Source organism: Orcinus orca, chromosome 5, assembly GCF_937001465.1.
Source record: "Orcinus orca chromosome 5, mOrcOrc1.1, whole genome shotgun sequence".
Taxonomy (NCBI): domain Eukaryota; kingdom Metazoa; phylum Chordata; class Mammalia; order Artiodactyla; family Delphinidae; genus Orcinus; species Orcinus orca.
Window position 1 is genome coordinate 80,117,183 of NC_064563.1, and position 27,634 is coordinate 80,144,816.

At 45.8% G+C, this 27,634-nt stretch overlaps 1 protein-coding gene across 2 annotated transcripts in view; it reads left to right on the forward strand.

The window, feature by feature from the left end:
* The window catches only part of MYLK (myosin light chain kinase), a 268,669-nt gene that overhangs the window by 126,661 nt on the left and 114,374 nt on the right, over window positions 1–27,634 (forward strand). For both annotated transcript variants that reach the window (XM_049710437.1, XM_049710436.1), the window contains exons 4-8: window positions 8,872–9,079; window positions 22,524–22,572; window positions 23,490–23,655; window positions 24,612–24,777; window positions 27,045–27,063. In XM_049710437.1, coding sequence (XP_049566394.1) covers window positions 8,872–9,079; window positions 22,524–22,572; window positions 23,490–23,655; window positions 24,612–24,777; window positions 27,045–27,063 — 608 coding nt within the window. The remainder of the gene's footprint in view (window positions 1–8,871; window positions 9,080–22,523; window positions 22,573–23,489; window positions 23,656–24,611; window positions 24,778–27,044; window positions 27,064–27,634) is intronic.

Genomic DNA, 27,634 nt, shown 5'->3' on the forward strand with positions numbered 1-27,634 from the left:
CCTTGACATTCCAGGGCTGCATAAGTCAGTGAGGCAGAAATCAAGGGGATGGCCTCTGTCTCAGAGTTGCACGTGGTATTACAGGAGTGGAATGATGGTGCAGACAAAACTGTAGAGTGGATATTTGTTTTGAAATGTGCTTTGTGATGTTACATAAAATCAATGATCACTTTTCAAAAGGGGTTTGCTCTTTAAATAAAAATAATAAGCCAGTTCAGCGAAGGCAGAAGGTGTTTTCAGTTTAAAGGGTTAGATTTTTATCTAATTAAGGGCGTGGTGCCTCAAAGTTGTCTATAAGAATTCGAGTTGTGTAAGATGAGGTTCAACAAACCCAGAAGTTCACAAAGTAGTGTTGTTTCTTAGGGCAGAAATACAGCTTTGTGCTGTTAAAGCTGGGAGCTGAATGGATTCTAAGGTAACTTATTATAAGGAATTCCTGACTTTGAAGAAAAGGAGAGACAGAGGATCTAACCTTTCGAATTTGTTAATATACTGTTGTACATATGCTATCTCATTTGGTCAGAAACTTGTCCATGGAAGTGGATAGTGATATCATCCCATCTTACAGTTGTATAAACTGAGGGTCAGATAAGTAACTTGCCCAAAGTCAGGCAGCTGTTGCTTGGTGCAGCCAGCATCCAACACAGGTCTGTCTGATTCCAGATGCCCTATACCTTCCTGAATTAGTCAGGACTCTTGTTTGCAAGGGACAAACCAACTCCATGGGTTAAGTGAAAGACATGTACTGTCTCATATGACTGAGTGGATCCCCGCTCTGCCATAGCTCTGCCAGGCTGTGCCTCCCTCTCTTTTCTTCTTCACTGTGTATGTGATGTCTTATTTTGCACATGGCTTCCTTCCCTTAGGTGGAGGCAAGAAAACAGGGGGCAGGGATGGGAGAATATGGCTGTGGACAGATAGCTTCAGGCTTACATCTTCCCAACTTGAGGTCCCTGTGAAGAGACAGTTTGGTCTCCCTTTATTCTGGTTGAAATTGCAGGGAAGAGCTCTGATTGGCTGACGTGGATCATGGAAGTCTGAGCGTTTGGGCCGGGAGGCGGCTGCCTAATGCATCTCCACCTGACTCACCTGTGGTGGGTAGAGGAGTGAGTCTGCTGCCTCAAAGGAGTAGCTTACACTGGGAAAGGTAGGCAGGAGATCCTGAGCAAATCAAACAAAACCAAGCCACAGCACTAATGTGTTAAACTTCTATGATACCACACGCCTCTTATTAGTATTTTAATATATCTGAGAGTATATCTCAACTTGGCAGTAGAAACTGGAGAGTGAGCTCCCAGGCCAGCTTCACCAGCTGGAGATGCCGTGTCCTTGGACACCATCATGATGGGGGTAAAGCCAGAACTCAGGGCTTTGAGTAGAGAGGTTTGCAGTAAGGCTGGAATCCCACAGCCATCCCACAAGGACTAGAGTTCAAACAGAAGAACACTTGTTTTTATAGGAAAACTCTGAATTTGGAAAAACTAGGAAAACATCAATGTGAGAGTTTCCCTATTACACTTAGAATTCTATTTCTTTGTTGGACTGCTTCAGAATTTCAGGTGCTTATGTCATTGAAAAGGAATCAGGGGCTTTCCTGGTGGCACAGTGGCTAAGAATCTGCCTGCCAATGCAGGGGACAATGGGTTCAAGTCCTGGTCCGGGAAGATCCCACATGCCGTGGAGTAAGTAAGCCCTTGTGCCACAACTACTGAGCCTGCGCTCTAGAGCCCGTGAGCCACAGCTACTGAGCCCATGAGCCATAACTAGTGAGACCACGTGCCACAACTACTGAAGCCTGCATGCCTAGAGCCCGTGCTCCACAACAAGAGAAGCCACTGCAATGAGAAGCCCACGCACTGCAACAAAGAGTAGCCCCAGCTCACCACAACTAGAGAAAGCCCGTGCAGCAACAAGGATACAACACATCCAAAAATAAAATAAATTAAATAAATAATTTTTTTAAAAAAAGAAAGGGAATCAAAAAGGTGCATGCATTGATAAGGTGAGCTAGATAAAAGGAAATCAAGCTTTTTGTTTGAAACATTCAGAAGGGCCTGAGGTATAACCCAAGACTGCCAAGCTATAGCCTGTCTCGTACTCTCTGTGGGAGAAACAGGATGTTCTCAGTCTGGCAGATGTAGGGATATGGGGTTGTCTGTGTCTTGGGCCAGAGGAAAAGAAAACGCCATAGAAAGTGAGAGTGCAAAAAACTAAAAATCAAGTTGCCGTATAATCCAGCAATCCCATTCCTGGGCATACATCTGGACAAAACACTAATTTGAAAAGATACATGCACCACAATGTTCATAGCAGCATTATTTAAAATACCCAAGACATGGAAACAACCTAAATGTCCATGGACAGATGAATGAATAAAGAAGATGTGGTATATATGCACAACGGAATATTACTCAGCCATAAAAAGAATGAAATAATGCCATTTGCATCTACACGGGTGGACCTAGAAGTTATCATACTAAGAGAAGTAAGTCAGAAAGAGAAAGACAAATACCATATGCTATCGCTTGTATGTGGAATCTAAAATATGACACAAACAAACTTATCTGGGAAACAGAAACAGACTCACAGACATTAGAGAACAGACTTCTAGCTGCCAAGTGGAAGGAGGGGTGGGGGAGGGATGGATTGGGAGTTTGGGATTAGCAGATAAAAACTGTTATATATAGAATGGATAAACAACAAGGTCCTACTGTATAGCACAGAGAACTATGTTCAATATCCTATAATAAACCATAATGGAAAAGAATATGATAAAGAATGTTAAAAAAAAAAAGAAAAGAAAGTGAGAGTGGCTGATCACAGATAGAGACCTGGAGCATCTTTCCCTGATGGCCCAGGTGGCATTCTCTGGGCCAGTTTGAGGACTGATGCTCTGCATTCTGCTTTTGTTTTTCATGGGACTGCTTTGGTCCTCGCTGTTTCACAACTTGAACTTCAGGGCAGGGAGCATCCAGCAGTTTAAGCCTCTCGCTAGTTGCTGTTTTTAGCTGGTATGATCTCTTCCTGATGGGTTCTGTGGGTTCACTTAAGGCTTTTGACTGTTGGTTAACAGGATTATTCAAAGCCTTCATTAAGTTCCGCCTGTCCAATGGGCCGTGTGCCAGTTGCTGACACAGACCCAGGCCGCTAAGCTTGGTCATGCCATGCCCGTGGCTCACCCTTCACTCTCCACTCTCATAATACACCCATGATGTAAGTTTTAGGCATTTTCTGTGGTCTGATTTGCTGGGGGTGTTAACGTTTTAATTCTCCTTTCTGTGCATCCATGTCCATTTATTATCTGGGTGAGCTTATACTTGGAGATGGGACAGAGAATTCTTCCACGCATTCCTCAGCATCACTGATTAACTTCCCATTATTCTTCACTTTTTAAATCACCAGCCCTGTTCTAGTCATTTATCATTGGAGAATTTCTTTATTATAGAAGAAGCTGCCTTGAAACAGGGGAAGAGGTTCAGAGTGATGTGCTACAGACAGGCCGGCAATCATAGGAAGCATGGAGACAGTTGTGTTGCAGTATCAGCTTGTCCAGCTTGCGGCGGGGTGAGGTGGGGCATCTGTCCAGCAGGTTTCCTTAATTTCCCATTCTTCAGGCTCAGCCTTTCCCATCGTTGATTCAGTTACTCAACAGGTTTCAAAGAAATACTTATTGACAACCCCTCCATCTATTGTTCCCAGCCCCAAGGACTTCTCAGCTCACTGCTCACATCTTCTTTGTGTATCTTCCCAACTCCCCAGTGTCCTGCCGGGCCGTCTCCTTTCACCCTGGCCTTAGGGTAATCCTGGTTTCACTCGTTTTGGTCTCCCTCCGTCCCCAATGTGGGCAGAGTCTCAGTTTCATGTCCTGCCCAGCTCTGCACTGCAGCTGTGTGGGCTCGCATTGTGCAAACAGGGACAGGCCCACCCAGGAACAGAAGACGTGCAGGAGATCATCAAAAACAGCAAAATCACCCCCTTTCTACCACTCACCGAGCTGAGAAGGCAGATGTGTTGCTCTGAGTCTTGTAGGGGTTGTGAAGGCCAGAGAACCTGGCCTTGTTCTGGGCTTATGCTCTGGTAGCCTGTCCTGGGCAAACTGGAATTAACTGCAAGCCCTTCACACACATCAGAGAAAAATGAAGAGACAGTACCCTTAAGAATGTTTCACTTTCAATCATTAAGTAGATCTTGAGACAGCACCAGGTTCTGAAAAACTCTCCAGCACGGCCAGCTGGTGTGACATGGCAGTGAGCAGCTGCCCGCCTGCAGCCCAGCTTTCGCCTCACCATCCAACACACACAGAATGAGCCCCCATTCCTTTTAAAGGCCTTTTGAGGCCGTAAAGTCTCTGGGGACATTTTATGGCACTGGAGCACAATTTTACTATTTTAAATTATTATAGGGGTTATGGTTACTATATCTTTATTTGTATGACAGATTGTCAGCTATGCCCTTGATTTACTTGATCCCAGGCTTTTGTTCAAGAACACAACCTCCAATTAAATGTGGTTTACTGTGGCAAAAATATGATTCTCCTTAGAATGACCCTCTTTGGGGCCATTTCCAAAAACTCATTATGGTGACAAGTCAGGGCTGCCCACTCATGTTCACAAGGCTTCTTCCTTGTGGTCACTTGATTTTCCCTTATGGAGGATTAGAGAGTATTAAGGCTGTGGGCTGGGGCCCAGGGTAGACTGGAGGGAGAGGAAAGAATCTTCCCCCAGAAGCTAAGTGGGTCACTATTTAGATCCAGACTATTTCAGGAATGGAAGGAGCCTGAGCTATCAAGAGCTGTTTTCTCTTCCATGAAAGGAAGGAATTACAACCTGAAGAGGCTAGGAAGACAAGTCAGACCCAGGACTCAGGCCTGGCTCTTACACTCTCTTCTCTGTTCCACACTGAGTTTCCTAGGCATGTCTCGGGCATGTGCATGGCACCCATCCCTGTCTATCTTAGCCCACTGGGGTATTTCTGCTATAACAGAAATACCACAGGTGGGGTGGTTTCAACAACAGAAATTTATTTCTCACATGTTTGGAGGCTGGGAAGTCCAAAATCAAAGCACCAGCAGATTCAGTGTCTGGAGAGGTCCGGTTCCTGGTTCATAGCTGGCCAGCTTCTCACTCTGTCCTCACACGGTAGAAGGGGTGAGGGAACTCTCTGGGATCTCTTTTGTAAGAGCACTAATCCCATTCATGAGGGTTCCACCCTTCTGACCTAATCACCCCAAAGTCCCCATCTCCCGATATAATCACATTAAGGGTTAGGATTTCGACATGAACTTTGGAGAGACACATTCAGTCTATAGCACTGTCCTCCTGTTACTCCAGGGAAACGGCCCAAGACTTGCTTATGGGATGGCCATGACTTTTGTGAGTTCTTTGGCTTTCTCCCAAAGTGGGGAGCAGATATTGCTGTAACCTAGAGGAGGCTTAGGGTCTATTAGAGATAGACCCTTATTAATGCTTTGGATTCTATAATATTTATGTCACCAAAAAAATGAATTTACAGTGAAGCACAGAGAGACAGACACTCAACTTGGAGACCAAAATTGCGGTCCCAGATCTGCCACTTTACTGCTGGCAAATCATCCACTTCTCCAGGCCTCTTTCCTTTGCTCTCTGGGCTTAATAATATGATTGGCCTTGCATGCTGTCACAGACACTTTTGGTACCCCACTCAGATCCCCTGCACCAGGCTGCTACACCCATTCCCAGCTGCTCTGATTGTTGACTAAGACCTGGGTTCCTGAATCCCTATCTCAGGTTCTGCTTCCTGGGAACCCAACCCAAGACACCTCCCTTGTAGTGTTGCAAGAATCAAATAAGATTCTATATGTGGAAGACCTCTGAAAACTAAAGTATCACTGGGTTTTTACTGTGGTCTTAGACTGGGCTGTAAGAAATCCCCCATCTGTGGCTTCTTGGTGGAAGGCCCGTGGTGAAGGCAGATAAGGCGTCCAGGGAGGACAGGGCTGCTGTCACACAACCACGGGTGTGAGTCCAGGCTTCTCTTCTTTCCCCACCCAGGAGCCCAGGATAGTGGGCCAGCAATAAAAATGAGTTTACTTGAAGTTGAGTAATTTTTAGGTAACGTTAGGTAGTGGTTGAACATGTTTTTCATTATTGAGAGGATAAGAATTGGAGCTGAAAATCATTCAGACCTTGGAGCGGAAAAAGGTCATAGAAATTCCTGCCTTTGCTTCAGATGCAGGGTGTACAAAAGTCCATTGCAAACCACAGCTTTCTAAGTGGTACCAATTTCAGCATGTTTAAAAATCCCTGGATATTTTAATATATAAGGGTGTTGCAAAGGTGGATCTGTTGGTGTGGGGTGGAGGGGAATGTATATGTATGTAGAAAATGAGAGGGACTTCCCTGGTGGTGCAGTGGTTAAGAACCCACCCTCCAACACAGGGGACTTGGGTTCGATTCCTGGGCAGGGAACTAGATCTCACATGCATGCTGCAACTAAGGAGCACACATGCCACAACTAAGACCTGGTGCAACCAGGATAAATTAAATAAATAAAAATTGAAAATGAGAGGAAAATGGAAAGGGAAAGAGGGATCTGTGTCCCTGAGGTCTGGAGCACTTGTAATGTCCCCAGTTAAACATTGACGCCTCAGGCCCTGGTGGCCACAGAGTTGGCACCGCTGCAGGGGGCCAGAGTACTTGCTCGTGGAATGCTAAGGACGCCTTTGGTGAAGTTAATGATTCATCTCCTCCCAGTCCCAGGGTTCTGCACTGCCTTTCTCTGACGCTGACAGAAGGCCACCTGATCATCTGGAGGTGAGGCTGGCTCTGCCTGACAGGATGGAGGAGAAGATGATGATTCGCAGATTCACTATAGGACCAGACTCCCAAGGGGCTTCCTTCTGTAGGAAAGAGTTTCTTTCCTTAGTTGTTTCCTGAAAATATGCTTTCACAGAGAAAAAGAATGCTTTAACACAGTGATTTTCTGATATTCCTGGGCATGAACCTTTGTGCCAAGATAGTGCCACAAGGTGATGTGTTTTATACAGATATGTGGCATTCGCTACCTTCAAACATGCATAATGTTTTTTGTGTACCGCTTTTATTTCCATTTCTAGATTTAAGTGCCCTGAGGGGCTCCACAGATTAATGAATGGTTGTGCTATACATTCATTATACAGACACACGAATATAAAAGGAACACATTTTCATTTAATTTTTTTTCTGTTTTACAAAGGTCAGGGGTGTTATTTGCAGGAATATCAGAAAATGACAGTTAAGTAAAAGGAAAAGAGAGACCTAGAGGCAATCGCTGTTAACACTTTGTTTCATATTATAATAGGCATTATAATATGCACGTAGTCCCCTTCAACAGCATCACCCTGAGATAGGATACGTGCTTGGTGAGGCTGCAATGGCCAGGCGTGACGGCACAGCCACCTCCCCTCCCCTTTCTCCCACGTGCTGATAAGGCCTCCTCTCTGACCTTGCTGGGGCGTATAGGAGGATTATTGCTGTGGGTCACTGAAGGCTTTCTTTGTAAATGTAATTTGGGGTCATCCAGGGAATTTTGGGTTGGCTTCCTCTGTATCTCTGCTCTCTTGTCTTGGAGTGGATCCGTGGGTAAAAGCTACTGTTACAACCTGTTTGTAACGCCAGCAATTTCTTTCTCAGGAGGTTTCTGTGATGTCTTCTGTGCATTTCCAGTGCTAAAATCCCCCAGTTCAGGTCCCAGGCTGTGCACTGACGGGCCAGTCTGAGCCCTGCTCCTCCGAAGATGAGTCCATTCCAAAGGGCCTGTTGAGTTTCAGGGGTTTCAGCGCCCTTGGGGAACTTTCTCTGAAACTCAAGGTGATTTCCTGGAATTTGTCTCTCTCTGCATTTTCCCCTCTTTGGGAAAATATCTTCTCTCTGAACAAGTTGCTGTGAGGCTCAGATATGCTAAGTATTTAGAAAAGTGCTCAACACTTAGCGCTCAACAGATGTTAGCTGCTAACTATTTGTAGAGAAAGAGTGGTCTAGGGCAGCACCGCCTGATAGAAACATCACGCAAGGCATGTATGTAGCTGTACCTTTCCTAGTAGCCACATTAAAAAAGTAAAGAGAAACAAGTGAAATTAGTTTTAACAATATATTTTATTTAACCCAGTATATCAAAATGACTATCTTTTCAATATGTAATCGGTATTTTTAAATTATCGAGGTAGTAATTTTCATACTAACTTTTCATACTAACTCTTCAAAACCCCACGTATAATTTACATTTACAGCGCAGTTACAGTGCAGCTCAGGATCCGCCACGTTTCAAGCGCTCAGCTGCCATGTGTGGCTAGTGGCTGCCATTACTGGGCAGCTCAGATCTAGAACCTTGCTACCCAAGGTGAGTTCTAGGGACCAGCGGCCTCAGCATCATCTGAGAGCTTGTCTGAACTGCAGAATCTCAGGCCTGCCCCAAACCTGTAGAAGCAGAATCTGCATTTTTAACAAGTGATTCGTGTTAGAGTAGGAAGCGCTGCTCTAGAATCCCCATGCTCAGTCCCCACACACTGGGGTTCTGATTTAATTGGTCCAAGGTCGGACCTGGGCACTAGTATTGCTTTAAATCTCCCCCTGGTGATTCTAGTCATGCATCCAGGCTTGAGAGACACTTGTGTGGTGGGCTGTGGAGCCAGGATGCCTGACTCGGCCACTTGCTACCTTCAGGACCTCGAGAAATCTACCAAAACCCTGCGTCTCAATCTCCTCGTCTGCAAAATGGAGATGAAAATAGTATTTGTTGCAGGGGATGTTATGAGGATTAAAAGAGCTAATACATGTAAAGCACCCAGAACAATACCTGCCACATGGGAAGTACTCTTTATGTACAAGCTCTCACCCTTTCTTCTTTTCCTTGAAGGTCCGGGGTTACCCAGAGCCCCAAGTGACATGGCACAGAAACGGGCAACCCATTGCCGGTGGGGGCCGCTTCCTGCTGGACTGTGGTACCCGGGGGACTTTCAGCCTTGTGATTCATGCTGTCCGTGAGGAGGACAAGGGAAAGTATACCTGTGAAGCCACCAATGGTAGTGGTGCCCGCCAGGTGACAGTGGAGTTGACGGTAGAAGGTGAGTCCCAAGAGGTGAAAGCCCTGGGGAGAAATGAGCCATCAGTTTCCCCAAGGCCTGCAGCTCCTGCCTCAGCCCTCTCTTGGGAGAGGGACGCACAAGAGAAAGCATCCCCATCCCGGAACTCAGGACCTGTTAGTCTGATGGGGGCAATGTGGTCCCTGGAACAAGGGAGGCATCCGAGGGGACAATGTCAGACTACACATCACCTCCCTTTCTGCTCCAGCCTTCCCCTCGCTTCCCCTCACACTGAGACTGGTACCAGGTTCCTCATCATGGCCTTACAAAGTGCATCCCACTCCTGCCTGGCTCTCCAGGCCCTTCTCCTACCACTCCTCACCCTGCTCGCTCCACTGTGGTCACACTGGCCCTCTGCTTGTCCTTGGGCAAAGCCTCAGGGCCTTCACCCGGCTGTTCCCTGCGTAAAGAAGAGCTCTTTCCGCAGCCCGGCCCCTGACTCGGCCCCTCACTTCCTTCAGGTCTCTGCTCAGACGTCCCCTCCTTAGAGAACCCTCTCTGACCACCTCATCCCCTGGACTCGCCATCCTCTCACTCCACCCGAAATTTTTCTCCTGGGACTGTCACTGCCTCCCCTTTGATTATCTCCCCCAAGCCCCACCTCTAACTGGAAGCTCTAGGAGAAGAAGGACTTTAGCTTGTTTACTGCTGTTATCTCCAGCATCTAGAAAACTTCCTGGCACATGCTAGATACCGAACTGTTTAGAGAATGAGCAATGTTTATTATCATCATTATAAAGTAGTACATGCCCATCATAAAAAACTTTGTAAAACTCAGAAAAATGTATAGGAGATAAACATACAAGTGTGTTAACACTTATTAGTTATTTTGCCTTCTTTTTCCTTTGTACTTAAATAAAATTCTGTTAAGTTTATTAACTTAAAAAATTCCAGGAAAACATTTGACCATAAGTAAAACTGTTCCTTTTGCTGCCGGTGTATCTCCCACGTGCTGAAGGCACTCCACTGGCGAGAACGTTTCCAGTTCAGGCCACTGGCTGCTGCTTAAAGCCCTGATGTCTAAAAGGACATGTGGGTTCGTCAGACCCTCAGAAATATGGCAAGGTTCCCTCCACCCTTCCAGGCCTTTCTAAGGGCTTATAAACCAGAGGGTCAGACTCATTTCTCCTCTCTCAGAAAACAATCCTCCCAACCTGGTTTTCAGGGGACACTGTGTGCCAGAGAAGGTTCCAGAAGGGGGCGAGGTGTACCTCGGCCAGTGTTTTTCTTGTTCGCTTGCATCATGAAAGGACAGACAGGCTGTTTCACAGAATAGAATATGCATAGTTTGGATACTTTCCCCAAATTCTTTAACTGAGTGACGCATTCCTTTTAATGGCCTTCAAGTACCTGTGGGCTGGGGCATTGCACATGGAAGGTGGCCCCTGGTCACTCTCTGAATGACCCTCGTCTCGGCCAGTTCTGATGCTGTGCTTTCCCCTACAGTACACACTTTTCAATGCCCAAACTTTGAGCTGAGGCCCACAAATAAAAATTACTTTATCCCCTTGTATTAGTCAACCCAGGCTGCCAATACGAAATGCCACAGACTGCATGGCTTAAATAACAGAGATGAATTTTCTCACAGTTCTGGAAGCTGGAAGTTCAAGATCAGTCCAGCAGGATTTGGTTTCTGGTGAAGGCTCTTTTCCTGGCTTGCAGAGAGCCGCCTTCTTGCTGTGTCCTCACATGGTGGAGAGAGGGAACTCTCGTGTTGCTTCTTCTTCTTCTAAGGGCCCCACCCTTAGGACCTCACTGAACCTTTGTCACCTCCTCACAGGCCCTGTCTTCAAATACAGTGACATTGTGTGGGGTGAGGGCTTCAACATATGAATTTGGGTGGGGACACAAAAATGTAGTCTATAACACCCCTTTTCTGATTTTCTATTTGGAGCTGGGGAAACGGGGAATCAGAGGTTCAGGGTTCTGGTCCCAACTTTTGCCGGTCCATGTGCGACTTTAAACTCTGGATCTCTGTTTCTGTAGAATAAAGGGTTTGAATTCAGTGGTCTCTACAACCTGGGCTAGCCCTTGTTTTTTGTGATCCATTGTAAAGGAAAGGAGTGGGTTAGGAGTACAGGAGAGCTATATAAAACCCAGGTCGTATGAAACCTTTTTTTTTTTTTTTGTTCCCATCAGTGAGGACATTAGATCTGATGTCTCAACTAAGCAGGAAAATTTTTATTAGGTCATGGTGCTCAGGGCAGAGGAAAAGAAAGAAGGCAGGAGAACTATAGCAAATGAGAGAAGGCTAAGGCTCTCAGCCCTGCGCCCTCCCCTCTGGTTTCAATTTGAGATCATCGAAGATGCTTTATGCCTTCTAACCCTAGGAGGTAGAGAATGACCTAAAGGCTGCAGTACCTTTAAATGTGAATGGCCCTGTATACCTTCTGCTTCTGCATCAGAGGCCAGTTTCAGCCCATGTGTGGTTTGGGACTACCCCATAGACCATAGCCCTGGGAGGATCCACTCTGGTCTCTTATGCCGTGGATAAGCTGTTGACGGTGCCAGGCTAGCCCAACCCTTGCAAAGGGAATCCAGCAGCCCTCCTGCTTCTCGCCAGCTCCCTGTGCTTTGCTTCTTAGCTATGCTTCTTATTCGGAAAGAGCAGAGCTTCAGGAATTAAGAGTATGACTCATATATGGAGCCTTTTGACCCCCTAATGGTCAAGTTTAGAAGGCAGTGCTATCCAACGGTCTTGGATTTTAGCTCCACTCATTTCTGACTATGGGGAAATTAACCTTTCCGAACCTTATTTCCTTTTCCGTAAACTGATGCTAATGGCTGCCCCGTGGGTTGTGTAAAGATCAGTGCAGCACTGACAAATAGTAGGCACTCAATAAATGGTAACCTTGTGATGTTCAAACGTGGCATTAATATCCTGAGAACTACTTGCAGAGGGAAATCCTTGTGTGGAGAATAGAGGAGAAAGCTTTCTCCTCTGATTTCCTTTGGTAACCAGGGCCAAGAAGCATGCACTCTCCTCCTTGAGGGCAAGCATCTTCATGACAGGACCATTCATGACCTTGTGCAGCCCTAGTCTGAGCCCTGGAAAGGCTCTGTGTAGCCAGCCCTGACACTCACCTACCTCCAGAGGACTGGTCACAGAGCAGGGAAGAGACGCGGTGCCTGCTTTCTGGGAGCTTTCTGTATAATGTAGGGGCCACAGCCTGTTCTCTAGCCCCACACTGTTCAGAGAAATACAATTGCCCCTTGAACTATATGAGTTTGAACCTCGCAGGTTCACTTATATGGGGATCTTTTTAAATAGTAAATACCACAGTATTACACAGTCTGAGGTTGGTTGAATCTGCAGTGTGGAACCGCAGACACAGAGGAACGACGAACGTGCAGAGGGCTGACTCTAAGTTGTACATGGATTTTCAACAGCGGGGAGGGTGGGCACCCCTGACCCCCTCATTGTTAAAGGGTCGACTGTATAATGTGAGCCACACGTGTCATCTCAAGTTTTCTAGTAGCCACATTTTTTTTTAAAGTTGAAATCGAATTTAATAAAATACTTTAACTTAACGCAGTATATGTAACGCAGTATATAAAACCCAGTATATCCAAGATACTATCATTTCAACATATAAAAATTATTTCTGAGATATTTTACATTCTTCAACATTTGCAGCGTATTTTACATGGTAACACATCTCAATTCAGACCAGCCGTATTTCAAGAGCTCAATAACTACAGGTGACTAATGCCTACTATACTGGACAGCACAGCCATAGAAGCTTGAATAGGGATAAACAAGGCTTACACGGAGAAAAAAGAGAAGCCCACGTGTAGGAACAAGGTGGCAGGTTGTCCTGGGCAATCACATCCACAGAGTGAACCTAGGGCCGTGGGGTGGAGTGAGGGGCGGGGCTGAAATGAGAGATTTACCCGAGCCGTGGTGGTCTGACTTTGAGAAGATCCTTTGTGTTTCAGGGACCAGAGAGTCACTTAAGTCATTTTGAGTAATAGAGGGTTAATTTTAAGGCCATGAGTTCAGGAACCCGGGGAAAGCCAAACTGGAGGCCCAGAGGTGATCGGGGCCTCAGGATGGCTCATACTCACCTTATAGGCTTGTTTAATACAAATGCAAGGGCACCCAAATCACCTGGGGGAATCTTGTTAAAATGCAGATTCTGGTTCTGTAGGCCTAGAGTAGGGCCCAAGTGTCTGCACTTCTAACCAGCCCCTGGGTGGTGCCCGTGCTGCTGGTCCACAGGTCACACTTTGAGTAGCAAGGAAGGATTCAGTTACAGATGTGATATATTTTTCCTAGTACAAATGATTCTCAAATGTGAGCATTTGGGCAAGTGGTTGCGCTTTTGCAGACCCATGGTCACAGCAAGTGTCCTTAGGGTGACCATTTGTCCCAGCATGCCTGCTCTAACAATGTAATTATAAATAGAGCCTCCTTTGACTTTCAGAAGAGTCCCAGTTTGGATAATAAATTGCATGGTTACCCTAGTCATGATCAACATGTCTGGTGCACTGGGCAGTGAGTAAAGCTTTAAAGATGATGTTGAGAAATAAGGGCTTATCTAGGGGAAGAAGAGTAGCAAGAGAGTGGAGAGCGATAGTTTCAGAGGAAGTGGATAAAGTTTATTTTCATCTCTGAAAAATAAATTCCAAGCCATTAACGACTCCGCCTAAGAGTGCAATGAACAACTGAAAAAATAACTTTGAAAATAGTGAATATGTATTCGCTGGGGAATAGATTCGGCCAGGGGCTCCTTCCTCTTGGGAGTTTTCTTTGAAATGAATAAATGGAGGTGGGGGGTAGTCAAAGACCTGTTTCCTCCCTCCTTTCTGGATCCAGCCTTGACCATCACTCTTTCTTCTCTATTAAGTACACTATCCTTCATGCAAATTCCTCCTCCTTCACCTCCGTTCCTGGGTGATTCTTCCCCCAGCTCCCTCCCCTGTAGGTGATAGGTTCTGAGGCTGCCACTTTTGTCTCTGTGGAAAAGCAAAGACATGTCCCCTCATCTTGGAATGTCTCACACAAGCAAAGAGTGCATCCCTCTATCCATTGCCTCGTTCACCACTCTGTTTCTCTCTGTGTCAGGCCCAATTCAGACAGGCTGTCTGCCCCCTTGGAGTTTACTTCCAATGGGGAAAGAGAGACTATAAATAGGTAACAAATATCACTTTTGCAGTAGAATTAAGTGCTCCCTGACCATGCGAGCAAAAGAGAGCCAGGTGGCAGGCCACCTAGAATGTGGCGGCAGAAAGGAGAGTGACCCCATGTCATGGGATTTAAGGGAGAAGACTGGCCTTAGTGACCGCTAGCCAAGCTATTCTGGTGCTGCTGGCACCAGCATTCTCTGGTGATTTTGAATTTGTGGGAAATGCTTCTGCGCCATGTCTTTTGCTACTACCCTTTTCCAGGGTCAGACTTCTCAGATCCCTTTATTTTCACATTGGATTGAATTGATGACATTATATATTTGAGCCCATGTCTATTTACAATGGCTGAGTTTTAAATTATTGTATTCCTCAAGAACGTCTTTCGTGATTCTCCTTTTGTTTTGTTGTCCTCTTCTTTTGTACTGTCTTCTTTTACCTAAATTTTCTACCTTCTTAAAGACCTGTAATTGTATTTCCCATTTGTATTCTTTATAAACTCTTTTCAGTCTGTTATACTCACTGATGACTCTTCTTTCTGTAGGGGCATATGCCCTATTTTTTTTCTTACCCAGTCAGAATATTAAAATGTTCTGAGTTCTTGTCCTTTTCTGTCTCATCAATGGGAAAAATATAAATATGGTAGAGATAAAGATTATTCTTTTTGCCCCTCCAGTCTCTTTGCCATGAAACAGTTGTGTGTCAAGACTGCCTCACTTATTTGCTACACGGAAGAGTTAGATGACAAATGACTTGGTCCCATTCTGTTCTGGAAGCACGCCTTCCAAATCTCCTTCTCCCTTCCCTCTTTTGTTTTCACCTTCCAGTTTCACTTTGCCTCTTTTTCCCTCCAAAATACACGCCAGTACCCCTGGCTGGCCCAGCCACCATCTTTTCTTCCCATCTCTAACTCCTCTACCCATTTCTCCCATCTCCACCCCCAGACCTTTCCCAGTTGCTTGTAGTTCTAGCCTCTTCTTCATTCATCAGACCTCATTGCATGTGCTAACTTTGTGCTGGGATCTAAGAGCAGCAAGACTTGGTTATTGCTCTCAAGAGACTTTCTTGACCTCATATTTCATTGTTATGTTGCAATTAAGCAACAACATCAGGCTGCATTTAGGAAGTGCTGGCTTTGTGCGGTGCCGTGTGGGAGATGAAATGCTTTGTCAGATCCTTTCTGCAAGAACCTGGTTGGTCAGCTAAGACGTAGACACATTAAAAGCTAAGTAAAAGCACAACCCCAAGGCAGCACAGGTTTGTTTGCCAAATGATGGGCACTTCCACTCTGTAAACGTAGAGGAGGACGAGACATCTGGAGGCTGAAATGGTCTGCAGTATCTTCTTGGAGGAGCAGGGGCTTGGCTAGCCCGGACAGAGCAAGTGAGATTGGGATGGCAGATTATGATTCTGATGCTGGGGATGAGAGGAAGGTGGTTAAGAGGTAGGGCCTGGGGTGGAGGGTGGGGTGAGTAGACAGGCAGGAGCAGAGAGTAGTGGGAAATAAAGCTGAAGGACAGATTGGGAGGAGCCTGTGGGAGGTCTGGAGCACGAGGCGAGGCAGTTTTTAGAGTCATATCCGTTCCAGAGTATGAGTGGATGATTCTGCCCTTAATTGTTGCTTTTCCATTTTCCTACGGCATGTAGCTCTCCAGATGAACTGCTGCCCTTAGCCACAGCTTGAGGGACAGACCTACTATGTGCTTGCTTTGCTTCATGAATCTTTTTAACTTTACCTTTATTTTTCTGAACACATGGGTTTACTACAAGTATTACGATCACAGATTTTTCATGTGTTCCATTAATCTTTGATACACCATCACTCTGCATGATCCCCAACAAAATGGGTTGCTTATTAGTACAATGACTTTCTCCAGAACCATGCTTAAAATAACCTTCCCCTATGCTGCACTTGCTCACTGGGTGGCTTCTGATCAGACACCTGTACAGTAGCCACAGCCGGATGACTCCTACCACATCAGACCCACAAGTGGGGAGCGGCTCAAACCGGAGGTAAATTTCTCTTGGTTTCCTTCCTGATAAATTGATACAAGATAAGTCTTTATGACTTAAGTACTGAAGGGAACACCTGCTACTTGGCTTGGTGTTTTGGGAGGGAATCACAGTGGAAAGTGACTCTTGAGAAGTGAGCTGGCATGCCTGTGCTCCTTGGCCTCAGAAAGAAGACTCTAAAGAAAACAGCTATTTTGTCTCTGCAGAGGATCTAAATTCCTCTTCAGAGTACTTATGTAAGACAGTTGAGAGATCGCTGGCCGCAATTTATTCAACTATTCCCCCCTCCAAAACAAAACTTTGTGTCACTACTCCTTTGAACTCACTGGGTAGGATATATGACTACCTTATCCATCAGTGACCAGGAAGTAATTTGTCTTCTAAGTGATGGATATTTTATTTCAACTCCCTGAGGAAGAACTGGTTCTTTAGTGCATCAGTTTCCTGGGGACCCAAATAGAACTCCTGAAATGTCTACTAGGCGCCCTGGGATAACCTCCTTAGCCTCTATGCAAGGATGTATGGTTGACCCTTGAATAACAGTTTTGAATTGCATGAGTCCACTTATATATGGATTTCTTTTCAATAAATAGAGTACCTATATTTTCATCTTACAGATATTTAAATTAGTGTGGGAGGAAGTTTGTGTTCAATTAGAGATCACAATATGCAGAATCAAAAGAACTAGTGTTTGAGTCCTGATTCTGCAGAACAGCTTCAGCTTCCTGCCCTTGGTGAGTCATGTATCAATTCCTTCATTTTTGAGGCAGAGATAGAGTATGTGGATTTTCCACTGCACGGGGTTGGCATCCCTAACCACCGTGTTCTTCAGGGGTCAACTGTATTTGTTATTGAGTGTCATAGTGTAAGAATAATGTACATGTGCACATTCCAGTGAACGTGGACTGTGGCAGTGACCTCCAGAGCTCCCTGCCTGAGTGGAGGCTGTAGAGTGAACTGTTTATATAGGGTGAGGCCCCCGTTTATACAGTGACAGGCAGCCCCTGGCTGAGGTGCATTAACATTTATGGTTAGGACTTTAGCGCCCTCTGGAAGACACAGCTGAAACCTTGACAGGTGATAACCCAAACCTCCTTTGGCAGCAGGGCAGCCCAGCCACCTCGTCATCCTCAAGTGCTCCCTCCCTCCCCTTCCCTGGTCAGTCACCAGATCCTGCTGTGCCAGTTCTCATTTGTCCCCACTGCCACCATCGTGGTCCTATCCACTCCGTCCTGTTGCACAGATTTCCAAATGGTCTCCCCAGTTCTACCCATACCCCACTCTAATCTCCGCATTGCTGCTGAAAATATCTTTCAAAGAATTCAGATGGGATTTTATCATTCCCTCCCTTCGAATCCTCCAATGATCCACCTTTAAACTGAAACTCAAGATCTTCAATAGGCCCTGCTCTGGGGTGTCCCCTCCCCCATCTTTGAAGCACTTCGCTTTTCTCTTAAGGCTCAAGTTTTATTCTAGCTTTTATTACACACATCAGTCTACTTGCTGAAGCTCTAACTAATGCCTTATGCATAATAGGGACTGAATCAGTGTTTTAGTACAGATGAGGTCTCAAGGATCCCATGTCATACAGCAGAAAACTGTTTTGACACCACACTTACAGTCATTTTTCCCCCATTTTCTCTACTTCAGGGGTCTGTAACTTGTCTTGCTGTGATATCTTCTTTTAAGGTTTCATTCTTTCTTTGTTATATAATGTCTTCTCTGTTATTTATCCTAACACGACTCTTTCTTTTTACTATACTAATTTTTTCTTTTTTTCTCTTTATTGAGATATAATTGACATATAACATTGCTAACACTACTTTTTATTCTAGCATCCACCTGTATACCTGTGTTCCTTCATTTCCGTGGCTACTTGTACAGTGTGTTTTTTGATCATTCACCTTCAAATCCAAACATGCATATGAGTCAGTGCAGGCATCTATTTCGTTATGTCTTCTAAAGTGCCTGGGCATTTACATTGAAATAGACATGCTTGAACATCTATTGATGTACACTATCGAAATATTGAAATTCCATATTGAAATAAACGTTACTATACTTCCCTTTCCTCTTGTTTCTCCTTAACATTTTAGTCAGGGCTTTACATTTGTTTTCTTTTTGAAATTATATATACGATGGTTAGCGGCAAATATTGATTCAACATGGCACAGGGGACATTGCTAAATACATGTTATAAAAAGTGGGTATTTGTTCTGATTGAGTGAAGAACCACTATTTTAAGCAGTCCTTAAAATCTCCTTTGAAGTTGCCTGCAAGTGGGGTGACTGCTCCCTGGTTTGCCTGGAACAGTCCTGATTTTACTCCTGTTGTCCGGGCAGAATTATTAATTATGCCCCTTTCAGTGTCCAGAGTCTCTGTTTGGATGATAAATTATATCATCGCACCTTTTTAGAAGTATGTCTTCTTCTTACCATCATGATCACATTATTCCCCTTTCAGCAGCATTCTCTGTGTCTACTCAGTCTTTGACAAAATGTGCGTAGTACCTCCACTATGGAACTTTTCATTCCTAAAACCTGCTAGCATCCTCTTTTACTCATTCTTGAAAAATCTGAGACGACTGTTTAAATACCTTTGGTGCCTTGGCCTTTTTTTCCCTCTCACTAACTCGATCCTGTCTTCACTAATTCTCTTAACCTACTCTTCTATTTTGGGCATTTCTATCTTAATCCCCTTTCCACTTATTTTTCTACATAGCTTGCTGTTCTGCCAGATTTTCATACTTTCACAAAATCAATTTTGCCTTATCTGACAATTTGCAACTTCAAATTTTTGCCTATTAGCTATTTTAGCCCCAATTCTCTGTTTGCTTTGATGTATGTCTCTGGTGTTGACACACGTTAAGATGAGCATTCCTCAATTCCATTTTTAGCTGACTGCTTTATATGTTACCTTTGGATTGTACCATAACCTGCTCCAAACAGCAGTACCTCCAAACAGCACACTTTTGGTATTCTTTGAGGAAATGCCATATTTTTGCTCTATCTTTTAAGGAGTAGAGGAATTTTAGCCTTGGGATTAAGACATTTAGCTCCCAAGAGTTTTAAAGATTCTTAGTATAATTTTTTTATTGTGATAAAATACATATTACATAAAATTTGCCATTTTAACCCTTTTAAAGCATGCCACTCAATGGCATTAAGTACATTCACAGTGGTGTGCAGCCCTCACCACTGTCTAGCCCCAGAACTTTTCATCACCCCAAACAGAAACCCCACACCCATTGAGCAGTCACTCCACTCCCCCCTCCCCCAGCCCCCGGCAACCACTCAATCTGCCTTCTGTCTCTGTGGATTTGCCGCTTCAGAACATTTCATATAAATGGAATCATACATTTTGTGTGTGTCTGGCTTTTTTCACTTAGCAAAAATTTTCAGGGTTAGTCTTTGTTGTAGCGTGTCTCATTATTTCTCTGCGTGGCTGAATAATATTTCATTGTATAGATAGACCTTATATTGTTTATCCATTCATCTGTTGATCAGTCTAATTTTTTTAATTAATTATTTATTTCTATTAAAGTATAGTTGATTTACAATATCGTGTTGGTTTCAGGTGTACAGCACAGTGATTCAGTTATATGTACACATATTCCTTTTCAGGTTCTTTTCCCTTATAGGTTATTACAGAATACTGAGTGTAGTTCCTTGTGCTCTACAGTAGGTCCTTGTTGGTTATCTATTGACCAGTCTAATTTTTATCAGATCTTTACCCCAATGTGAAATGAGTGGTACAGTAGCATGATAAGTGCAGTGAATGGTACCTGGATATTTTAGATGAGAGTCTTAGTGATTGGTGTGTGCCTAATGCTGTGGAATAGAGCATGTATAAGAGGCGATTACGTTTTGATATATTTTCTTCTGGTTGTTTCACTATGTTTGGGTGTTTTATCTTATTTTTACCTGATTATGATCACATTGAATAGAAAATTTTGCATGCTGCTCTTTTTATAAAATTCATTCGTTTAACAAATATTTGAATACCTACTATGTGCTGGGCACTGGCCTGGATGCTTCTGAGGAATAAAAAGTTCTGGTGGGAGTATGGCTTGGGAGTTATTATGGATATTATTTAAAGCTATGGGACTAAGACCCCCCCCCGGGGAAGAGTCCATAGCGCTGAGGAGAGGACCCAAGACTCAGCCTTAGGGTGCTCTCAGAGATAAAGTTCCAGAAGAGAAGGAGGTTGAGGAAAGAATAGGCAACCTAGTAAAAACAGGAGAGTCTGGAGGAGAAAGTGCTTTGGAGAGGAGTGGCCCCTGCTGTCAAGTGCTACTGAGTGAGATTGTCAGAGGATTAACCACTGGGTTTGGCAAGATGGTGGTCGGAATGGAGCTCAGTGGAGTGGAGAGGATCACAGCCCAGCTGGAGTGTGCTGAAGAGCAAATGATATAATATTTTTAACATATTTCTGCATGTTTCATATATTCTTAAACATGATTTGGTGGCAGAATACGATGTCTAATTGTACATTTTACTAAGCCACTTATTGTCTCCCTACTGTGTGACATTTATGTTGTTTCCAATATTTACTACTACAAACAAGACCAAAGTGAGTAGCTTTGTAAACTTTCTTTCCTACTTTTAGCATCGTTTCCTTTAACTGGAGAGACAGAAAGGAAGATGCTGATCTAAGAGCAGAGCATCTTTAAAGCTGATGATTCTCATTTGCTCAAATACCTTCTAAAAGAACTTCCTCCAGCGGTGTCCGAGGGACCCCAGCATCTTGACTGCAGTTGTCAGTTGGGCCTTCCCAGGGCAGGTCTCTCCTTTTATCAGCTTATAAATTCTTTTAACCTTGAACAGAGAATTGAATGACAAGAACTAAACCCACATTATGGGATGAAAACTATACACGGCTCACTAGATAGTTATGTTAAGCAGAATGCATGTACAACAAGTGTCAACCCTTATGGCATCACAGCTTACATGTGATGCAGGCATTGTTATTAACCCTTTTTCACTAAGGTCCTGGTGTAACCTTCAACCAGATATGGCTGAGGGAGGTACTCAGCCATGTTCCTATGCATTCACATAGATGTGATCAGTGCTGGAATTTAAGGAAGTTTACCCTTTTCCGGGAGACACCCTGCAGATTTCCCATTACAGCTGCCTGCCGATATCAGGGAATGACTTCTACCCCTTCCATGCGTGCCTTGGGTGGAGTTTAATAAACATTCCCGGGCTTCCCTGGTGGCGCAGTGGTTGAGAGTCCGCCTGCCGATGCAGGGGACACGGGTTCGTGCCCCGGTCCGGGAAGATCCCACATGCCGCGGAGCGGCTGGGCCCGTGAGCCATGGCCGCTGAGCCTGCGCGTCCGGAGCCTGTGCTCTGCAACGGGAGAGGCCACAACAGTGAGAGGCCCGCGTACCGCCAAAAAAAAACAAAAACAAAAACATTCCCAGTGTGTCGCAGAAAGAGAACAGCTTCCAGGCTGATTGTCATCTCAAAAATGCCCTCCTCTCCCCCTCCCCATTCCTCAAAAACACCCCACTGCTGTATAGTCACCTCCTGGTCACGTTATGAGTTGCTCCTCCCAGCAGCCGCAGTTGGGTGAAGGAGGTGAGCCCAGCCGCCTTGCACAGTCTGCTGTTTAACTGCTTCCCGCCCAGCACAGCAGCCCCTCACCCAGGACTGGCAGTGCCCAGCGTCCCGCTGGTGCAGGTTCTGGGAGGTGCGGGCTGCTCTGGAGCTTGTCTCCTGTGATCTGCTCCATTCCAGCGGGACAGACCCTGCTGTTTGCTGGGCGTTAAGTGGAAGGGTGGAGTGGTGATTGGGTCAAAAACGAGTAGATGTAGTAAGAGAGATGCATGTGCATCTCCCCTGTCCGTTCAGCTGGCTCCTTTTCTGGAGAGGTCCTGATCGCCACAGATCATCCCCGAGTGGAAGGTCCAGGGGCATATAACCACTCAGCAGAATGGTGGAGTGTTCTAGAATAGGTAAACCGGGATGCTTTCCTGTACCGTTACTGGCTCTGTGACTCAACTGGGCGACTTTATATCTCCGAATCTCATTTTTTCTCACCCGTTTAAAAAAATAGAAGGATGTTGTAATACCAGCCTCCTTAAAGTATTGCAGGAAATCCGTGCGACGATGCATGTAAAGCGCCCGCCATAGAGCCTGACCCAGTATGGGCTCGGTCAGGGTGAACTCTTCCGTCATTATCTGCGCCCCGCCCCCGCTGACTGTTTCTGGCTTTTGTTGCTCCCAGTGTGTGGCTCAGACCGGACTTTTCAAGCCTCTTTCTCTTTGTTTCCTACTTGCAGGGGGCTTCGTGAAGAAGCACGGTCAGCCTCTTGTTTCCAAAGCCTTGGGGTAAGTTCCAGGATGTCCAACCCAGCGTAAGGTCACTGGCGTTTCCTGAGGCCTTGGCAGAACAGCCTGGGGAGCAAGTCTTCTCAAACATCTTGGGTTGTGATAACTAAAGCGGGAGCCTATTGTGGTGTGATGTGTCAGTCACACGCATCTCCTGACCTGGAGGCCTCTATGGATACCCCTTTGACGAGTCCAGTTGCTAAATGCAAGTGGGCTATGTGGCCAGAGTCTGCAGGAGTCCCTAACAACCAAGGCAAATAGTCAGAAGACTTAAACAAGCAGACTTACAAGGGGCAGTCAGTATGTGAATTTCGTATGGCAAGTAAGCCTCAATTGGTGAGGGTAAGGAACAGTGGCTGCTGTAACAGACAAGCCCCCAGATTGCAATGGCTCGACACAGGGAAAGGTGATTTCTTACTCAAGCAAAGTCAGTGCACATATTCTTGCACAGGTGGAAAACCTTCCTATCATCTTTCAGGGACCCAGGCTCCTTCTGTTCTGTGGCTCCATCGTCTCCTAGGCCTTGGAGCCTCAGGACTCTGCATCCAGCCAGAAGAGTGGGCAAGAGAGGCTGTGGAGAATAGCACAGGGGGTTTTGATGGGTCCAGCCTAGAAATGGCACATGGTGTTTCTGCTTTCTGATCACAGTCTGTTGGCCAAAGCTGGGCTTTGGCCAGACCTCCGTAGAATTCAAGCATACCTAACTTCGAGGGAGGCTGGTAACTGGAGGCTGGCTGCATGCTCAGGAGGTGGAGGCAATAGGTTTCGGTGCCACAGATCTTTTCAGAAATGTGTTTGAGGCACAGAATTGGGAAGGTTGCCCTTTGCTGATTTCTGAGCCCAACGTAAGTAACTTGGGTGGGGGCAGAGAGAAAAGCATCTGCATTGCTGTAGATTCTCTGCTGATTTCTTTACAGGGACAGATTTGCAGCCCCTGCGGTGGAGACCCGTCCCAGCATCTGGGGAGAATGCCCACCAAAGTTTGCTACTAAGCTGGGCCGAGCGGTGGTCAAAGAAGGCCAGATGGGGCGATTCTCCTGCAAGATCACTGGCCGGCCCCAGCCACAGGTCTCCTGGCTCAAGGTGAGGTTTTGTCTGCCCTGACTCTGGGTTAGATCCCTGGACTGCGGGGAGTCGGTCTTTTCAATCAGTCCCTTCCACTTCAACTGTAGAGCGTCCTTGAGGTTCTCATGTGTTTGGTAGCCGTGCCCGTTCTTGCCCCTGTTTGCACACTCTCCCTGTGTCACTCAGCTCACGATGTCCTGTAATCCACACGCTCACAAAACAGTATAAAACTTCCGAGTCAAAACAGACCTGACCATGTCAAGAGACTGGAGTCTGAAGTCTGGGGCTGATTTCAAGCCACAGCTCCCTGATTGACAAAGCATGAGATGCTGGGCAAAGCATTTGATCTCTTAGAACCCCAGTTTCCTTATCTATGAGGCAGAGATGATCCCACCTACCTCCAAATACTGTTGGGAGGCTCCACGTGGGAGTGCTTTATAAATCATTCAGGGCTGAACAATGTGAAGACAGAGGTGGGGGGTGGGGGAGGGGGAAGAGGAGGCAGCAGTGGCCGGGGGCAGCCCATGTTAACAGGGCAATGAGGAGCTCTGGGGGTCAAGGCCAGGGAGAGGAGCTTTTTCACAGACGGAACTCCTGTATAAAAATGAGTGACAGGATGCCTTTTCCCTGATTCCTGATTCTCCTGTACTGACCCTGGAACATCAGTAAAAGGAAGAGGAAGACAGAGGAGAACTAAAGTGAGGAATATAGGATTTCCTGCCTCAAACTAGGGCTCCTTCGAAACAGGTTCCATACACCTGCCCTCAGCTGGACCGAACACCACAGCGCATCCATGCTCCTCGAGTCAGGACCCTTGGGTTGCCCTCAGGCTGCTCGCCAAGCATGTTGACAGAACCCAGAGCAGAGGGCCCTGCTGTGCATGCCTGGTGTCTGTCCCACCTGGATTGACAGCAGGTAGGACAGAGTCAAAAGGTGAGCAGTTTCTCTGACCAAGCTGCCTATGCCATCCCCAGGGAGATGTTCCCCTGCAGCCCAGTTCCCGTGTGTCTATGTCTGAGAAGAATGGGATACAAGTCCTGGAAATCCACGAGGTCAACCAAGATGACGTGGGAGTGTACACGTGCCTGGTGGTGAACGGGTCAGGGAAGGCCTCCATGTCTGCTGAGCTCTCCATCCAAGGTATCAGGCGGTGGGAGGGCTAGTGCCGGCCCGTCCCTTCCTGGAGTCCCTACCCTCCTAGAAGGAGCTGCTTGCTCATTACGTGTCTGTGTGTGACACGAGTCACACTTACCTACTCATGTGTCCCTCCCCAGGGCCAGGGTCTTGAATCAGAAGAAAGGGTAGGCGGGTAGCACAGACACGGCCATGGAGGAAGATGCTTCACGTGTGTCTGCACACCTGTGTTCAGTTTTTCCTTCTTGCTCAGACTCCTTTTTTTTTTTTTTTTTTTGCGGTACGCGGGCCTCTCACTGCTGTGGCCTCTCCTGTTGCAGAGCACAGGCTCTGGACGCGCAGGTTCAGCGGCCATGGCTCACGGGCCCAGCCGCTCCGCAGCATGTGGGATCCTCCCGGACCGGGGCACGAACCCGTGTCCCCTGCATCGGCAGGCGGACTCTCAACCGCTGCGCCACCAGAGAAGCCCCAGACTCCTTTTTTATTTACATCTCTAATTGCCTTTTGGAAGAGTGGGCGTTGCTAACGTCTTGCCATCACCTCAGATTTAACCTGCCTGAAATTGATCTTGTCATCCATCCTGTCGTTCAGATCAGGTGCTCCCTCAATGTAACTCTTTGCTTCCCACCAGACTGGGCATTTCAGCATCGCCTATGACTCCTGTCTCTTCTTGCTGTAGTCATCAGCCCCATTAAACTCTTCTCTTGAAATCTCTTTGAATACGCCTCTCCCTTACATTCCCCTTGGTTCTGCCAAGTCCAGCCTGGGGAAGCCAGAGTGTGTGGAGGGGGAAGGGGATTGACGTCACTTCATTCTAGCGGGAACCTTGAGCGGGGTGGGATTTGGGGATCTGGGAGGGAAGGGACCTTACTCTCTCCTCCTTTCTTACCCTCATTTCTTTGATTTTCCTCTTCCCCGTCTCTTTTCTTTCTCAGAAAATACCCCTTCTTGCTTTCTGTACATTTTTGGCCCAAGTGTGTTCGCTACCCACAGAAACAAATTTATTCTACATTGCAACCCAGGAGATAGATAGATAGATAGATAAATAGACAGATAGATAGATGGAGAGAGAGAGAGAGAGAGAGAGAGATTTAACTAAAACAAGTTTTATGAAACAATCCTGAGTAGTAGTATGTACAGTACATGCTGGCATTTTCTCTTCCATTCTACACCCTTAAAAGAAAAAACCCTGGGGACTTTCCTGGTTGTCCAGTGGGTAAGACTCCATGCTCCCAATGCAGGGGACCCGGGTTCGATCCCTGGTTGGGGAACTAGATCCCACATGCTGAAACTAAAAAAAAAAAAAAAAGATCCCGCGTGCCACCACTAAGACCCGGTGCAGCCTAAATAAATAAATAAATAAATGAATATTTAAAAATAAATAAAGTGTAGGACTACCACATAAGAAAACGTTGGCAATTTTAAAAAAAGAAAAAGAAAAAACCCTGGTCCTGGCCATAGCATTTGGCTTCACAACTCACTACAGGCTCAGGACCTGCTGTTAGTCATCTGGAGAAGTGTTTTAGTCCCTCTCCCTTTACTTGCCCTGGCACTGAATTAAAGAACTGTCTCCTTCTGAAGCACTTAATGACATTTTGTTTGAAAATATACCCGGAAAAAGCCCCTCAAATAACCAAAACAAAAAGGGATAGATAAGATTGGCAAAAGGTTGATATTTCCCTAATCTGCGTGTAGGCTTTCAGTGTTTGTTATATCCTTCTCTGTACTATTGTATATTTTGTAACTTTCCGTGATAAAAATGTTTTAAAATCGTGTGGCAAGAAAAACATATCTAGTAATTGTATGTTTTTTCTTTGAAGAACTGAATAAAATTACACTTTCTCTGTATACTTTAAAATGAAGCAGGTATTTGTCAAAAATGATCACGGGTTTCTTTTTGAGGGCCACATGCAAGTTAAACTTTCTGGGTTTGAAGTTTTCAGTAGAGTGGTGTTTGTTTCCTTCTGTGGGCTAGAGAACAGGAAGCTCCAGTGCCCAGGGCGGGGCAGCAGAGCCTGCCATAAAGGTCCCAGGGCAGTGCTGGAAGCTTAACAGTGTCTCCAGGGCTCAGAGGAGTTTATCAGATTAACCCAAGAAGTTCAGGACCAGGGAAGCTGAAAGGAGAGAGGGAGGGAGGACCATAGGTGATGGGGAAAGTGAGAGTTTGGGAAGCCAAACTCTGTCATAAACAAGAGATGGTTGTCGTATCACTTGCTGTTCTTGGTGTATAAAACATTCCACTAACGGTCTTTCTACCTTCTCCCTTTTTCCAGGCTTGGACGTTGCCAATAGGTATGTGAAGCCTTTGTGATCATCATGTTTCCATCTTGAAACGCCCTGAGAGAAAAGAGGGCTCGTCATCAAGAAACGCCCTGAATTTCTGAGTCACCATGTAGGGGGGAGAACTGACTGTTGAGGAGGCACTGTTTTATTTGGGGTGTTTAGTTTTATCCTATTGTAATTTGCTGTCCAGATCCTGTGTCAGGCTTGCCATCAGCATTGAGACTCTTGAAGACCCTGCTCCGTGTCTTTCCTAGTTAGCTGTCATTAGGAAGGGCACTGCTCTGCAAGGATGCCCTCCACGTTCAAGGCCAGAATCTACTTGCTCACCCAGCACGTCTTCATCGGGAGAGCTTCCTTTCCTGAGCGTGAGGCTCTGTGCTAGATGCTGGGTAGGCATGGCGAGCTGTCTGGTGTAGAGAAGGGCCTTAAACAGAGCCACACAAAACATGAGCGCTAAGCATAAGTGCGAGAAGCGCTCGTTTGGAGTAGAGTGTCAGAGGACCCCTTCTTGAAAGCTTGATGTTGGAGCTCAGGCCTGTGAGGAGTAGTATGAGCTGGGAGAAGAAAACCCCAGGGAGAA